Genomic DNA, 16585 nt, shown 5'->3' with positions numbered 1-16585 from the left:
GGGTGCCATGGGGTACCCATGGGTGCCACGGGGGTCCATGGGTGCTCTGGGGTGGCTGTGGGTGCCGTGAGGGCCCTTGGGTGCTATGGGTGCCATGGGGTGCCCACAAGTGCTGGGGGGGGCCATGGGGCCCTTGGGTGCTGTGGGGTGCCCGTGGGTGCTGTGGGGCACCCAAGGGTGCTGTGTGCTCTCCGGATTACCGCAGTGCTGGGGGGGGCACAGCAGGTGCAGCCCCCCCCACCCCCCCGCTGCGTCCCCAATCCGCGCTGGCAGCGCCGAGCAATTACCCAAATGGCTTTAATTGCACCCATAATCCCCTCCCCCACTCCCCCCCCCCTCTCCCGGCGGGACTGCAGCACCCATGGGTGCCCCCGGTCACTGCGGGGGGGGCAGGGGCTGGTCCAGCCCCTCCACGGCCTCCAGGAAGCTCCGCGGGGTCAGGATGTGGCTGGAGCCTGGGGACACGGAGACACGGGTGACAAAGGGTGGCACGGGTGGCACAGGGTGACAAGTGGCATGGGTGACAGGTGACACGGGGTGACACAGGTGACATGGGTGACAAGTGGCATGGGTTTCAGGTGACACAGGGTGACACAGGTGACATGGGGTGACATGGACCACAAGTGGCAGGTGACACAGGTGACAGGTAACCTGGGTGGCAGGTGACAGGGTGACATCGGTGATGGGTGACAGATGACACGGTTGATGGGAACACAGGTGACAAGTGACACAGGTGACAAATGACACAGATGACATGGGTGACAAGTCACGGGTGATGGGGTGACAGGGGTGACAGGTGACAAGTGACACAGACAATAAATGACATGGGTGGCAGGGGTGACAGGCAACAAGGACAATGGGTGACAGGTGACACAGGTGATGGGTGACATGGGTGATAGGTGAGAGGTGACACAGGTGACGGAACACGGGTGACAGGTTACACAGGTAACAGGTGACAGAGGTGACACAGGTACCACAAGTGCAAGAGGTGACAGGTGACACAGGTGACAGAGGTGACAGAGGTAACAGAGATGACACAGGTGACACGGTTGACGAGTGACACGGGTGACACGGGTGACACGGGTGACATGGGTGACAAGTGACAGGTGACACAGGTGATACAGATGACATGGGTAACAGGTAATACGGGTGACACGAGTGACAAGTGACAGAAGTGACACAGGTGACACGGGTGACAAGTGACACAGGTGATACAGGTGACACAGGTGACAGGTGACATGTAATACGGGTGACGTGAGTGACGTGGGTGACAGGTGACATGTAATACAGTTGACACAGGTGACACGGGTGACACGGGTGACAGGTGACACATGTAATACGGGTGGCACAGGTGACACAGGTAACATGGGTGACAACTGACACGGGTGACAGGTGACACAGGTGACAGAGGTGACACGGGTGACACGGGTGACAGGTGACACATGTAATACGGGTGACACAGGTGACAGAGGTGACACGGGTGACACAGGTGACATGGATGAGAGGTGCCATGGGTGACAAGTGACAGAGGTGACACAGGTGACACAGGTGCCACTCACCGATGAGGACGTCCCCCCCCAGCTGGTAGGCGCAGCGCATCTCGGCCAGCGCCACCCCCCCCAGCAGGAAGACGAGCAGCCGGGGGCCCCCCCACGCCCCCCCGCGCCCCCCTTGTTCCGGTGCCACTGCCCGAAGCGGGCGCTGGGGGGGGGAAGGGAAGGGGGGGGTCACCAGGGCACCCATGGGTGGCCCCCAGTGCCCCCCAGTTACCTCCAGTAACCCCCCAGTATCCCCAGTTACCCCCCCAATGCCCCCCCAGTTACCTACCCAGTCCCTCCCAGTATCCCCAGTCTCCCCCAGTTACCCCCCCAGTTACCCCCAACCCTTCCCAGTTACCCACCCAGTCCCCCCCAGTGCTCCCAGTTACCCCCCAGTCCCCCCAGTTACCCACCCAGTCCCCTCCAGTTAGCCCCCAATCCTTCCCAGTTATCCCCCAGCCCCACCCAGTCCCCCCAGTTACCCCCCCCAGTTACCCCCCAGTCCTCCCAGCCCACCCCAGTCCCCCTCAGTTACCCCCCCATCACCCCCCCCCCATCACCCCCCAGTCCCCCTGGACCCCCCCAGTTTAACCCCCAGCCCCTCCCAGTCCCCCCAGTTCCCCATCTAGTCCCTCCCAGTCACCCCCCAGCCCCCTCCCAGTCCCTCCCAGTGCCCCCAGTTCCCCCCCCACCTGACGGCCGCCTGGCTGCTGGGGGGGTTGGGGGGGGGGGCGCACGAAGGGCCACTGCTCCCGGTCCAGGCGGTCGGCCAGCGCGTCCTGGGGGGGGGGGGGGACACAGGGACACAGCGCTGTCACCCCCGGTCCCCAGCACCCCCCGACTCCCCCCCCATGGCCCAATGTCCCCCCAGTGTCCCCCCCGTGTCCCCCCCATATCCCTCTGATGTCCCCTCATCCCCCCCATGTCCCCCTGCTGTCCCCAATGTCCCCCCATGCCCCCCATCGTGTCCCCATGCCCCCCCCTTGTCCCCCCCATGTCCCCAATGTCCTCCCATATCCCCCATGTCCCCCCCATATCCCAATGTCCCCCCCATGTCCCTTTGTCCCCCCCGTCCCCACATCCCCCATACCCCCATTTTCCCTTGTCCCCCCCATGTCCCCCCCATGTCCCCCTATCTCCCCCTCATGTCCCCCCCCGTGTTCCCCCAATGTCCCCCCCATGCCCCCACACCTCCCCATGTCCCCCCCCATGTCCCCAATGTCCTCCTATGTCCCCACACCCCCCCCATACCCCCCCATGTCCCCATGTCCCCTCACCCCCCCATGCCCCCCCATGTAGCCCCCATGTCCCCCCCAAGTCCCCACGCCCCCCCATGTCCCCCCCACACCCCCCCATGCCCCTCACGCCCCCCCCATGCCCCCCCATGTCCCCCCCACACCCCCCCATGTCCCCTCACCCCCCCCGTGTCCCCACGCCCCCCCCCCGTGTCCCCACCTCCATGACGTCCTTGATGGCGGGGGTCCACCGGGACAGCTCGTAGGTGGGCTCGGGGCGCGGCCGCACCTCGGGGAACTGCCCCCCACCCTGCCACAGGGACACGGGGACACCGCGCTGGGGACACCCCGGGGACACCCAGGGGACACCCAGGGGACACCCCAGGGCACCCAGGGGACACCCCGGGACCCCAAGGGATAGGGACACCCAGGGACAGGGACACCCAGAGGACACCCAGGGGTCACCCAGGGGACACCCAGGGGTCACCCAGGGACACCCAGGGGACACCCAGGGGACACCCAGGGGACACCCCAGGGCACCCAGGGGACACCCAGGGACAGGGACACCCAGAGGACACCCAGGGGTCACCCAGGGACAAGGACACCCAGGGGACACCCAGGGGTCACCCAGGGACACCCAGGGGACACCCCAGGGACAGGGACACCAAGGGGACACCCAGGGACAGGGGCACCCAGGGACAGGGACACCCAAGGGACAAGGCCACCGTGGTGCTGGGGACACCCCCGGGGACCCCCAGCGACAGGGACACCCATGGGGACATCCCTGGGGACACCCAATGGGGGCTCCCAGGGGACACCCAGGGATGGGGACACCCAAGGGTGCAAAGGGCTGTGGAGGGGGTTGGAGGGGGGCAGGGGACACCCAGGGGTGGGATCAGGGACACCCAGGGGTGGGAGGGGGGCACCCAGGGGAGGGTCGGGGACCCCCCCGTCGGGGGGCACCCATGGGTGCTCACCCCGGGGCCGATGGTGGCGCCCAGCAGGGGCAGGTTGCGCAGCACCCGGTGCTGGCCGGGGACGTTCCCGTGCTGCAGGAGCCGCGCCAGGCTCTCCTCTGTCACCCCTGGGTCACCGGGGTCACCGGGGTCACCAGGGTCACCCGGGGTCACCCAGGTCACCGGGGTCACCCGGGGTCACCCAGGTCACCAGGGTCACCCAGGTCACCGGGGTCACCCGGGGTCACCCAGGTCACCAGGGTCACCCAGGTCACCGGGGTCACCCGGTGTCACCCCCGGGTGGCGACACCCAGGTCCCCGTCCCCTGTCCCCACCCCATGTCCCCAAGCCACCCACCGGTGTCCCTATGTCCTGTCCCCATGTCCCCCCTGGTGTCCCCATGTCCCCCAGTGTCCCCCCATGTCCTCCCATGTCCCCCCAATGTCCCCACGTTCCCCTAATGTCCCCCCACATCCCCATGTCCCCTTGTCCCTTCATGTCCTTCTGTCCCCTGGTGTTCCCGTGTCCCCTTGTCCCCACTGTCCCCCCCTTGTCCCCCCATGTCCCCATGTCCTCATGTCCCCTGTCCCCCTGGTGTCCCCTTGTCCCCTGGTGTCCCCATGTCCCCCCATGTCCCCCGGTGTCCTCTTGTCCCACTGTCCCCCCCTACACCCCCATGTCCCCACGTCCCCAGTCCCCCATGTCCCCCAGTGTCCCCCCATGTCCCCATGTCCCCTGTCCCCCTGGTGTCCCCTTGTCCCCCCTGTGTCCCCCCATGTCCCCCAGTGTCCCCTTGTCCCCGCTGTCCCCCCCCTACGCCCCATGTCCCCACATTCCCAGTCCCCCTGGTGTCCCCTTGTCCGTGGTGTCCCCATGTCCCCCGGTGCCCCCTTGTCCCCCGGTGTCCCCCCATGTCCCTCGGTGTCCCCCCTGTGTCCCCCGGCGTCCCCTTGTCCCCCCCTACCCCCCCATGTCCCCACATCCCCAGTCCCCCTTGTCCCCCCCATCCCCTGGCATCCCCATGTCCCTATGCCCCCCTGTCCCTCTGTGTCCCCCGGTGCCCCCTTGTCCCCCGGTGTCCCCGTGTCCCCCCCTGTCCCCCGGTGTCCCCCGGTGTCCCCCCTCACCGCCCCTCCTCAGGAGGTAGAGCAGCAGCAGGCGCAGTTTCTCGGGGGGCTCCACGCCCGCGTCCAGCAGCAGCGGCACCACCGGCACCAGGGGGTCCCGCAGCCGCGCCCCCCCCGCCTCCTCCCCCATCGCCAGGTCCTGGGGACACGCGTGTCACCAAGGGGTCCCCAACACCCCCTGCTTGTCACCCCACGTCCCCGGCACCCCGTCCTGGGGTGTCCCCTCAGCGTCCCCAGCACCCCCCGGTTGTCCCCTCAGTGGCCCCATGTCCCCGTCGCCAGGTCCTGGGGTGTCACCTTGGGGTCCCCAACCCCCTGTGGCTGTCACCCCATGTCCCCAACACCCCATCATCAGGTCCTGGGGTGTCCCCTCAGTGTCCCCAAACCCTTTAACTGTCACCCCACGTCCCCAGCACCCCACGTCCCCATCATCAGGTGCTGGGGTGTCACCTTGGGGTGTCACCTTGGGGTCCCCAACCCCCTGTGGCTGTCACCCCACGTCCCCACCACCCCACCCACCGCTCTCCGAGCGTCACAGGGCTGGGGACGGGGACACCTCCGGGTGCCACGGGGACCCCCACGGGCGTGGGGACCCTGGTGTCCCCTGGGTGTCCCCGGGGTGTCCCCTGGGTGTCCCCGGGGTGTCCCCTGTCACCTGCTCGACGGCGCAGAGCCGCTCCACGGTGCCCTTGAAGCGCCGCATGCAGGCGTCCGCCAGGCTGAGGTGGGTGGCGTACTGCGGGGACACGGGGACACAGGGACACGGGGACACGTGGCACGGCCACCATGGGGGGGACACGGCCCCCTGCTGCCCCCCCCCAGACCTTGCTCAGCTCCTTCTGGTACTGGGGCATCTTCTTGAGGATGTGCGAGAGCTCCTTGAGGGTGGCCTGGGGGACACGGGGACGTGTTGGGGACGTTGGGGACATTGGGGACATGTTGGGGACATTGAGGACGTTGGAGACGTTGGGGACGGGGGGACATTGGGGGGAGAGGAGACATGGACATGGGGACACTGGGGGACATGGGGAACATTGGGGACATTGGGGACAATGGGGACATTGGGGACAGGAGGGACATTGGGGGACATGGGGACATTGGAGACGTTGGAGACACGGGGGACATGGGGAGAGAGGAGACATGGACAGGGGGACACTGGGGGACATGGGGACATTGGGGACATGGGGACACTGGGGGCACTGAGGAGAGAGGAGACATGGGACATGGGGACATTGGGGACATTGGGAAAGTTGGGGACATTGGGGACACTGGGGGACATTGGGGACATGGGGACAGGAGGGACATTGGGGACATTTGGGGAATTTGGGGAGAGAGGAGACATGGACATGGGGACACTGGGGATATTGGGGACATTGGGGACAGGGGAGATACGGGACATGGGGACACTGAGGGGACATTGGGGACAGGGGGACGTAGGGACATGGGGACAGTGGGGGGACACTGGGGACAGTGGGGACCGGGGGGGGCATTGGGTATGTTGGGGACATGTTGGGGACATTGGGGGGATGTGGGGACACGGGGGGGACATGGGGGCACTTGGGGACATTGGGGACAGGGGTGACAGAGGTGACACAGGACAGGGGTGACAAGGGACACGGGTGACACAGAGGTGACACGGGTGACAAGGGACACGGGTGCCCCAGGTGCCACCTGCTCGGTGCTGAGCCGCTTCCTCTCGCAGAACGTCCGCAGCAGCTCCGACACCTTCCTGGGGGGGGCACCGGGGGGGGGGTCACAGGGGGACACCGGGGGGGTCGGGGTCACGGGGGGGGCACCGGGGGGGTCATGGAGGGACACTGGGGGGGTTGGGGTCACGGGGGGGGCACCGGGGGGGTTGGGGTCATGGGGGGGCACCGGGGTGAGGGTCACAGGGGGGTGAGGGTCATGGGGGGGTCACCGGGGGGGGGGTCACGGGGAGGGATTTGGGGTGGGAGGGGGTATTTGGGGGGGGGGGGGCTCGGGGGGTGATTTGGGGCATGGGATAGATTTGGGGTCGGGGGGAGGATTTGGGGTTTTGGGGGGGACCTGGGGTGCAGGGGAGGTTGGGGGGGGGGGGTTGGGGGGATTTTGGGTTGGGGGGATTTTAGGGTGGGGGGGGATTTGGGGTGTGGGGGGGAGATTTGGGGTGGGGGTGATTTGGGGCGCACAGGGAGGGATTTAGGGTGGGGGGAGTTTTAGGGGGGATTTGGGGCTGGGGGGGGATTTTGGGGTGCATGGGGGGGGGATTTGGGGTTGGGGGGATTGAGGAGGATTTTGGGGTGCGGGGGGGGGATTTGGGTGCCCCAGGGCCGCCCTTGGGGTGCGGGGGGGGACATTTTTGGGGGGTGATCTTGGGGACGTTTCAGGGCACCGGGGCCGGTTTGATGGGGGTGGGGGATGGGATTTTTTTTTTTGGGGGGTGCTGGGGGGGGGGGGGGGGCACCCATGGGTGCCTCTGCAGGGGGGGGGCCCACCGGGAGACGTCGGCGATGTGCATGTGGCGCAGCTGCACCCAGAGCTCGTCGTCCTCGTCCAGCAGCGCCTCCTTCTCCCGCACCGGGCCCAGCCCCGACGTCTCGTACCTGGGGGGGGGGCACCCATGGGTGTCACCCCCCCACCCCCGTGGGTGTCATCACCTCCCCTGTGGGCGTCATCGCCCCCCCACACCCATGGATACTCCCCCTCACGGCTATGGGTGTCCCCACCTATGGATGCACCCTACCCATGGGTGCCCCCCACCCAGAGACACCCCCACCCATGGGTGCCCCCACCCATGGTTGCTCCCCATCATGTCTCCCCACCCATGGGTGCCCCCGCACCCACGGGTGCCCCCCACCCATGGGTGCCCCGCATCAGGTCTCCTCACCCATGGGTGCTCCCACCCATGGGTGCCCCCCATCAGGTCTCCCCACCCATGGGTGCCCCCACCCATAGATGCCCCTCACCCATGGGTGCCCCCCATCAGGTCTCCTCACCCATGGGTGCCCCCTACCCATGGGTGCCCCCCATCAGGTCTCCTCACCCATGGGTGCCCCCACCCATGGGTGCCCCCCATCAGGGCTCTCCCCACCCCTGGCTGCCCCTCTCCCTACGGGCATCCCCACCACGGGTGTCCCCCGATGGGCGCCCTCATCCCTGTGCCCTCTTCCCATGCCACCCATGGGTGCCCCCCCCACCCACAGGTGCCCCCCACCCATGGTTCTCCTGACCCCTGGTTGCCCCTCACCCTACAGGCACCCCCACCATGGGTGTCCCCCCGTGGACACCCCCACCCCCGTACCCTCTTCCCCCGCCACCCACGGGTGCCCCCCACCCAAGGGTGCCCCCCACCCATGGGTGCCTCACCGGAAGGTGTCGTGCTGCAGCCCCAGCAGGTCGTAGGCCATGGCCTGCAGCGTCAGCTCGTGCAGCAGCGGCGTCACCAGGTCGAACGCCCGGTCCACGATCAGCAGCTGCACCCGCCCCTGCGGCCAGCACCCATGGGTGCCCCCGCCGGGCGTCACCACCCCCACACCCCGGCCCCGTCCCCACCTCCACCATGGCCGGGTGCTGCGCCCGGCGGGCGTCCAGGTGAGCCAGCAGCGCCCGTGCCAGCACCGCGGTGTCCTCGGGGCCCCTGGGGACACGGGGACGTGGGACAGGGGGACACGGGACACAGGGCCACGGGGACAGGGGACACAGGGACATGGGACACGGGAAATGGGGACATGCGGACACAGGGACACGGTGACATGGGGACATGGGTGTTGGGGACAGGGGACATGGGACATGGAGATGGGGACGTGGGGACACGGGGACATGGAGACGGTGTTGGGGACATGGGACACAGGGACATGGATGTTGGGGACATGGGGACACAGTGAGATGGGGACATGGGGACACAGGGTCGTGGGGACATCGGTGTTGGGGACATTGGGATGCAGGGACATGGGGACACGGGGGCATGGGTGTTGGGGACATGGGACACGGACATGGGGACACGGGGACATGGATGTTGGGGACATGGGGACGTCGGTGTTGGGGACAGGACATGGGACATGGGGACATGGGGACAGAGTGACATGGGGACACAGGGACATGGAGATGTTGGTGTTGGGGACAGGGGACATGGGACACGGTGAAATGGGGACAGGGGGACATGGGGACACGTGGACATGGATGTTGGGGACATGGGGACATGGGTGTTGGGACAGGGGGAAACAAGGACATGGGGACACAGGGACACGGATGTTGGGGACAGGGGGATGTTGGTGTTGGAAACAGGGGACACAGGGACACGGTGACATGGGGACATGGGCGTTGGGGACAGGGGACATGGGGACACGGGGACGTGGGGACATGAGGACACAGGTACGTGGATGTTGGGGACATGGGGACAGGGGACACGGGGATACAAGGACACGGGGACATGGATTTTGGGGACATGGGGATGTTGGTGTTGGGGACATTGGACACAGGGACATGGGGACATGGGCTTTGGGGACAAGGGACATGGGACACGGTGAGATGGGGACACGGAGACGTGGATGTTGGGGACATGGGGACATCGGTGTTGGGGACGGGACATGGGACATGGGGAAATGAGGACAGAGTGACATGGGGACACAGAACCGGTGACACGGGGACACGGATTTTGGGGACATGGGGACATTGGTGTTGGGGACATGGGACACGGACACAGGGACACGGGGACATCAGCGTTGGGGACACGGGGACACGTCACACAGGGACACGGACCCTGGGGACACTGGCCACAGCTCCCCGACGTCCCCCCCACCCCCTGACGTCCCCAATGATGTCCCCAATGTCCCCGATGTCCCCTCCGTGTCCCCCCCCCGCTGTCACCTGCGGTAGCGCACGGCCGGGTACTCGCCCAGGGTGGCGCAGAGGGTGGCCAACTGCTCCGCCAGCACCCCGAGGTGCTGCGCCCGCGTCCCCTCCCGCTGGGGGCTGTAGCACCCGTGGAAGCTCTGCGGGGAGTCCAGCGAGAAGACCTGCGGGGGGGGCACCCATGGGTGCTGCGCCCCACGGCACCCCACGGGCACGGCACCCATGGGACCCCTGGCACGAGCTGGCTGTGGGATGGGGCACCCGTGGGTGCTGCCCCCCACCCGTGGGTGCCACCCCTCACCCCTGGGTGCCCCTCTGTCACCCATGGGTGCTCCCATCACCCATGGGTGCCCCCCCTGCACACATGAGGACCCCCCATCATGAGCTGGCTGCAGGATAGGGCACCCGATGGTGCTCCCCCTGACCCGTGGGTGCCCTCCCGTCATCCCTGGGTGCCCCCCTCGCCCCTGGGTGTCCCCAGCACCCATGGGTGCCCCCCACCTGGCTCTCGTAGGGCAGGAAGGCGATGTCGATCTCCTTCAGGGTGCGGATGGCGCGGGCGGCCCGCGAGCGCCCCAGCTCCTCGAACAGATCATCGGGGCAGCCTGGGGGGGGGCACAGCACCCATGGGTGCCCCGCGGGCACCCCACCGCACCTCATAGCACACATGGGTGTCGCAAAGCGTCCGTGGAACCCCAGATCACCCATGGGTGACCCATAGTGTCCCATAGCACCCATGGGAGCTCTACAGCACCCAGGGGTGTCTCAGAGAACCCAGGGCACCCCATAGCACCCAGGGGTGTCTCAGAGCACCCAAGGCACCCCACAACACCCACAGCACCCCATTAGGACTCACAGGTGCCCCCAGCACCCCATGCTACTCTGGAACACCCATGGGTGCCTGGCAGCACCCATAGCACCCCATAGCACCCATGGGTGCCCTACAGCACCCAGGGGTGTCTCAGAGAACCCAGGGCACCCCATAGCACCCATGGGTGCCTCACAGCACCCCCAAGACTCCCAGGTGCCCCGCAGCAAACCCCATCACCCATGGGTGCCCCGCAGCACCCACCCCTCCCCCACAGGCGAGGGGTGCCCCGGGGTGCCCCCCAGCACCCTTGGGTGCCCCGCGCCCCGTACCAGCGGTGAAGAAGACGTGCGCCGCCCGGTAGCGGGGGGTGGGGGCGTCCCCGAAGTCCCCGATCAGCGCCCGCACCGACTGCGGGGACGGGACGGGTCAGCCCACCCCCGGGTCCCCAATGTCCCCAATGTCCCCAGTGTCCCCATATCCCCATGTCCCCGTGTCCCAGTGTCCCCACGTCTCCATGTCCTCAATGTCCCGGTGTCCCCAATGTCCCCCTGTCCCCACATCCCCAGTGTCCCCAAGTCCCTGTGTCCCCCAGTATTCCCAGTGTCCCCATGTCCCCCAATGTCCCCATATCCCCCCAATGTCCCCATGTCCCACCACGTCCCCCCACCCATCCTGTCCCCATATCCCCCCAGTCCCCATGTCCCTGTGTCCCCCCTTTGTCCCCATGTCCCCCCACCACCCCATGTCCCCCCCATGTTCCCCCATGTCCCCATGTCCGTGTGTCCCACAACGTCCCCATGTCCCCACGTCCCCCCACAACCCCATGTCCCCCTTTGTCCCCCGTGTCCCCTCAATGTCCCCGTGTCCCCCCGGTGTCCCCCGTGTCCCCCTTTGTCCCCCCCACCTGTGGGCAGGGCCGCAGCAGGTAGATGGCCTCCAGGCTGGGGATCGGCTCCCGGCGCTTCCCGATGTCCTCGATGACTGGGGGGGGTCAAGGGGTCAAGGGGTCACAGGGGCAGGGGTCACGGGGTCAGGGGTCACGGGGTCAGGGGTCACAGGGGGGCAGAGGGCACAGGGGGCAGGAGGGGACAAGTGGCCACGGGTGGCACCGGGGATGCTGGGGGACACTGTAGGGTTCTATGGGGCACTATGGGGCGCTGTGGGGCGCTGTGGGGTGCTATGGGGCTCTATGGGGCACTATGGGGCACTGTGGGGCGCTGTGGGGCGCTGTGGGGTGCTATGGGGCACTGTGGGGTGCTATGGGGTGCTGTGAGGCACTATGAGGCGCTATAGGGCACTGTTGGGCACTATGGGGAACTATAGGGCGCTATCAGGCGCTATGGGGCGCTATGGGGGCACTGTAGGGCACCATGGGGCACTGTGGGATGCTGTGGGGCACTGTGGGGCACTGTAGGGCACTGTGGGGCACTGTGGGGCGCTGTGGGACACTGTGGGGAGCTATGGGGTTCTATGGGGCACTATGGGGCACTGTGGGGAGCTATGGGGTTCTATGGGGCGCTGTGGGACACTGTGGGGAGCTATGGGGTTCTATGGGGCGCTGTGGGACACTGTGGGGAGCTATGGGGTTCTATGGGGCACTATGGCGCACTGCGGGGCACTAAAGGGTGCTATGTGGCACTGTGGGGCGCTGTGGGGTGCTGTGGGGCACTATGGGGCGCTGTGGGGTGCTATGGGGTGCTATGGGGCACTGTGGGACACTAAAGGGTGCTATGGGGCACTGTGGGGCACTATGGGGCGCTATGGGGCACTGTGGGGTGCTGTGGGGCGCTATGGGGCACTGTGGGGAGCTATAGGGTACTATGGGGCGCTATGGGGCACTGTAGGGTTCTGTAGGGTGCTATGGGGCTCTATGGGGTTCTGTGGGGCTCTATGGGGCACTGTAGGGTTCTATGGGGCTCTATGGGGCGCTGTGGGGCGCTGTGGGGCTCTATGGGGCGCTGTGGGGCACTCACTGGTGATGCCCTCGGCCAGCACGTCGCCCATCCTGCAGCAGGCCGACACCGTGCGGGTGCTGGGGGGGTCCAGGACCAGCACCTGGGGGGGGGGGGGGGGGGAAACCGTCAGGACCCCGTTTGGGGGGGGGGTCATGGGGTGGGGGGGGTTGGGGGGGGTCTCGGGGGGGCCCCCACCTTCCACTCGCCCTCCTTGCGCACGCTCCTGATGACGTCATTGAGGATTTCTGGGGGGGGGGACACGGGGGGGGGGGGGGGGGGGTTAAGCCGGATCTGGCCCCAGCTGTGCCCCCCCCCGCCCCCCTCCCCCCCCAGGGCCACCAAGGGCCACCAGATGTCACCTCCCCCCCCAAACCCACGTGTCCCAGCCACGCCCTCGTCCCCGTCACCCCCCCCACACGTCCCCCCATGACCCCCCCAAGTCCCTCTGTGACCCCCCCAGTGTCCCCCAGTGTCCCCAATATCTCTCCGATGACCCCCCAGTGACCCCCCCAAATCCTCCCAGTGCCCCCCCCATGCCCCCCAACATCCCCATGGGTGGACGTTGTCCCCCCAGGTCACCCCAATGTCCCCGTGACCCCCCCAAGTGCCCCCCATGTCCCCTCAGTGACCCCCCCGTGTCCCTCCACGCCCCCCCCAAGCCCCCCCAAATTCCCCCAATGCCCCCCCATGTCCCCATGACCCCCCCGTGTCCCCCAATGTCCCCCCATGTCCCCCCCGAGTCCTCTATGACCCCCCCCATGTCCCCCCATGACCCCCCAATTCCCCCATGTCCCCCCCGTGTCCCCACGCCCCCCCAGTCCCCCCAAATTCCCCCATGACCCCCAATGACCCCCCAATGCCCCCCCAAAACCCCCCCATGACCCCTCCATGACCCTCCCAAAGCCCCCCCATGCCCCCCAAATTCCCCAATGACCCCCCAAAGCCCCCCCACTCCCCAGCCCCCCCAAATTCCCCCCAATTCCCCCAGTGACCCCCCCAAATTCCCCCATGACCCCCAATGACCCCCCCAGCCCCCCCCGCCCCCCCAAGCCCCGCCCCTGCCCCCCCCAACGCCTCCCCCACGTGACCCCCCCGGCCCCCCCCTCACTCCCCTCCATCACGTGACCGCCCCCCACCCACGTGACCCCCCCCCCACTCACTCTCCCCCACCACCGCCCGCAGCCCGCGGGGCGCCATCGCTGCCGCTTCCGGGGGGCGTGGCCAGGCGCGCTAAGCCCCGCCCCCTTTTTTGCACACGGCCCCGCCCTCCTCGGTTGCCAGGGGCAACGCGGCTCGCTCCTCCCTCCCCCCCCCGCGGAGCTTTTACGACAGCGGCGGCCGCAAAGCGCGACCGGAGCGGCCGGGTCGGTACCGGGTGGGGAGGGGGGGGGGCAGGGGGTAAAAAGGGGGGGGGAGGGGGGTAAAATGGGACGGGGGGGGCAAAATGGGACGGGGGGGGGCATGAGGGGGGGTTCTGGGACCTGGGGGGGGCCTGAACCACACGGGGAGCCCCCCCCGGGTGCCCCCCCTCCTCCCCCCCCATGGGTGCCCCCCCCGGGGTGCTCCCCTGCCCCCCCCACCCTTAGGCCCCCCCCCATACACCCTGGGTGCCCCCTCCCTTGGCTGCCCCCCCCCCCACGCCCCCCATGGGTGCTCCTCCCTCCTCGGTGTCCCCCCCCCCCCGGGTGCCGCCCCATGGGTGTGTCCACCCCCTGGATGCCCCCCCTATGGGTGCCCCCCCCATGGGTCCCCCCCCCAGATACTCCTCCCTTGGGTGCCCCCCACCCCGGGTGCTCCCCCCATGGGTGCCCCCCTTCAGGCCCTGCCCCATGGGTCCCCCCCCATAGGTGCCCTCCCCATGGATACCCCCCCCGGGTGCCCCCCCCATGGGTCGTCCCCCTCCATAGGTGCCCCCCCCCCATGGCTACTCCCCCATAGCTGCCCCCCCCATGGCCCCACGTCCCCCCCTCTGACCCCCGTTCCCCCCCAGCCCCATGGAGGCACGCTTCACCCAGACCAAGTCCCCATTGTAGGGTGCCCCCCCCATGGCTACCCCGCATGGGTACCCCCCCCAGCTACTCCTCCCTTGGGTGCCCCCCACCCCGGGTGCCCCCCTTCAGCCCCCACCCATGGGTGCCCCCCCTTGGGTTCCCCCCCTGACCCCCTCTCTCCCCCCAGCCCTGTGGAGGCGCGCTTCACCCAGGCCAAACCCCTGCTCCTGGAGTGACTCCCATGGGTCCCCCCGCCATAGATACCCCCCCCATGGGTTCCCCCCCCTTGGGCGCCCCCCTGACCCCCCTCTCTCCCCCCCCAGCCCCATGGAGGCGCGCTTCACCCGGGCCAAATCCCTGCTCCTGGAGTGACTCCCATGGGTCCCCCCGCCATAGATACCCCCCCCATGGCTACCCCCCGACATGGGTGCCCCCCTGACCCCCTCTCTCCCCCCCAGCCCCATGGAGGCGCGCTTCACCCGGGCCAAGTCCCCATTGTGGGATGCCCCCCCATGGGTGCCCTACACAGATACTCCTCCCTTGGGTGCCCCCCACCCCGGGTGCCCCCCTTCAGCCCCCCCCCATGGCTACCCCCCCCCTTGGGCGCCCCCCCTGACCCCCTCTCTCCCCCCCAGCCCCATGGAGGCGCGCTTCACCCGGGCCAAGTCCCCATTGTAGGGTGCCCCCCCATGGGTCCCCCTACCATAGATACCCCACGCATAGGTCCCCCCCCTTGGGTGCTCCCCCTTGGGCGCCCCCCTGACCCCCTCTCTCCCCCCCCAGCCCCATGGAGGCGCACTTCACCCGGGCCAAGTCCCCATTGTAGGGTGCCCCCCCATGGGTCCCCCTGCCATAGATACCCCCCCCTTGGGCGCCCCCCTGACCCCCTCTCTCCCCCCCCAGCCCCATGGAGGCGCGCTTCACCCGGGCCAAGTCCCCGCTGCTGGAGTGACTCCCATGGGTCCCCCCGCCATAGATACCCCCCCCATAGGTCCCCTCCCTTGGGTGCCCCCCCTTGGGCGCCCCCCTGACCCCCTCTCTCCCCCCCAGCCCCATGGAGGCGCGCTTCACCCGGGCCAAGTCCCCGCTGCTGGAGCGGGCGCTGGCGCGGCCGCGGGGCGAGGTGGCGCTGGGCGCCTTCGCGCTGCTCTTCTCGGAGCTGGTGCAGTACTGCCAGCGCCGCGTCTACTCGGTGGCCGAGCTGCAGGCCCGCCTGGCCCGCCTGGGCCACCAGGTCGGCCTCCGCGTCCTCGACGCCCTGGTGGCCCGCGAGCGGGGCGGCCGCCGCGAGACCAAGGTGCTGAGCGCCCTCCTCTTCGTCAAGGGCCCCGTGTGGCGGGCCCTCTTCGGCAAGGAGGCCGACAAGCTGGAGCAGGCCAACGACGACCCCCGCACCTACTACGTGATCGAGAGGGAGCCGCTGCTCAACGCCTACATCTCGGTGCCGCGCGAGAACAGCACCCTCAACTGCGCCGCCTTCGCCGCCGGCCTGCTGGAGGCCGTGCTGGGCGCCAGCGGCTTCCCCGCCAAGGTGACGGCCCACTGGCACAAGGGCACCACGCTCATGATCAAGTTCGACGAGGCCGTCATCGCCCGCGACAAGAGCCTGGAGGGGCGCTGAGCGGGGCCGGGCAAGGGCCTGGGGGGCCTCAGGGTCCCTCGGGGTCCTGGAGCGCGATGGAGGCCCTCGGGGTTGTTCCTCGTCCCTGCCCTGGGCTCCTTTCCTTGGTTTTTGCCACTATAAATGGCCTCCTGTCCTCCCTGGTGGATCCTCGGCCTCCCCTGGAGTCCCTTTAGTTGATTTTTGTCACAATAAACGGCCTCTTGTCCTCCCTCACGGCCTTTGACACCATCCTTTGTCCTCCCTGGTAGTCTTCGGCCTCCCTTAAAGACCCTTTAGTTGTTTTTCATCACAATTAATGACCTCTTGTCCTGCCTTGGTGGGCTTTGGCCTCTACAGAGACCCTTCCGTTGGTTCTTGTCATAATAAACAGCCTCCTGTCCTCCCTCATGGCCTTCAACACCATCCTTTGTCCTCCAGGGTGGTCCTCAGCCTCTCAGAGGCCCTTTAGTTGGTTTTTCTCACAATAAACAGCCTCTGGTCCTCCCTCACGGCCCTCGACAGTGTCCTTTGTCCTCCCT

The 16585-nt window shown here is 68.2% G+C and overlaps 2 protein-coding genes across 2 annotated transcripts; one reads left to right on the top strand and one right to left on the bottom strand.

Annotated features, from left to right (window-relative positions):
- Positions 1-327: 327 nt before the first annotated feature.
- LOC309890582 (syntaxin-binding protein 2-like) lies at positions 328-13698 on the bottom strand. The gene is made up of 19 exons (XM_082785004.1): positions 13613-13698; positions 12648-12697; positions 12471-12552; positions 11402-11478; positions 10827-10905; positions 10188-10291; positions 9702-9850; positions 8388-8472; positions 8202-8320; positions 7331-7438; positions 6528-6585; positions 5681-5746; positions 5512-5592; positions 4857-4995; positions 3751-3857; positions 2994-3083; positions 2231-2317; positions 1560-1701; positions 328-455 (listed from the first exon to the last, which is right to left on the bottom strand). The coding sequence occupies exons 1-19, from the start codon at positions 13647-13649 to the stop codon at positions 376-378; spliced, it is 1740 nt and encodes a 579-aa protein (XP_082641130.1). The 5' UTR covers positions 13650-13698; the 3' UTR covers positions 328-375.
- A 25-nt stretch (positions 13699-13723) lies between these two features.
- On the top strand, positions 13724-16277 carry LOC309890583 (trafficking protein particle complex subunit 5). Its single transcript, XM_082785005.1, has 2 exons — positions 13724-13816; positions 15494-16277. The coding sequence occupies exon 2, from the start codon at positions 15498-15500 to the stop codon at positions 16062-16064; it is 567 nt and encodes a 188-aa protein (XP_082641131.1). The 5' UTR covers positions 13724-13816; positions 15494-15497; the 3' UTR covers positions 16065-16277.
- Positions 16278-16585: the final 308 nt, after the last annotated feature.

This window comes from Aythya marila (assembly GCF_965140915.1).
Source record: "Aythya marila genome assembly, contig: HAP1_HAP1_SCAFFOLD_769, whole genome shotgun sequence".
Lineage (NCBI taxonomy): Eukaryota > Metazoa > Chordata > Aves > Anseriformes > Anatidae > Aythya > Aythya marila.
This window is presented reverse-complemented; position numbering and strand designations above follow the sequence as displayed.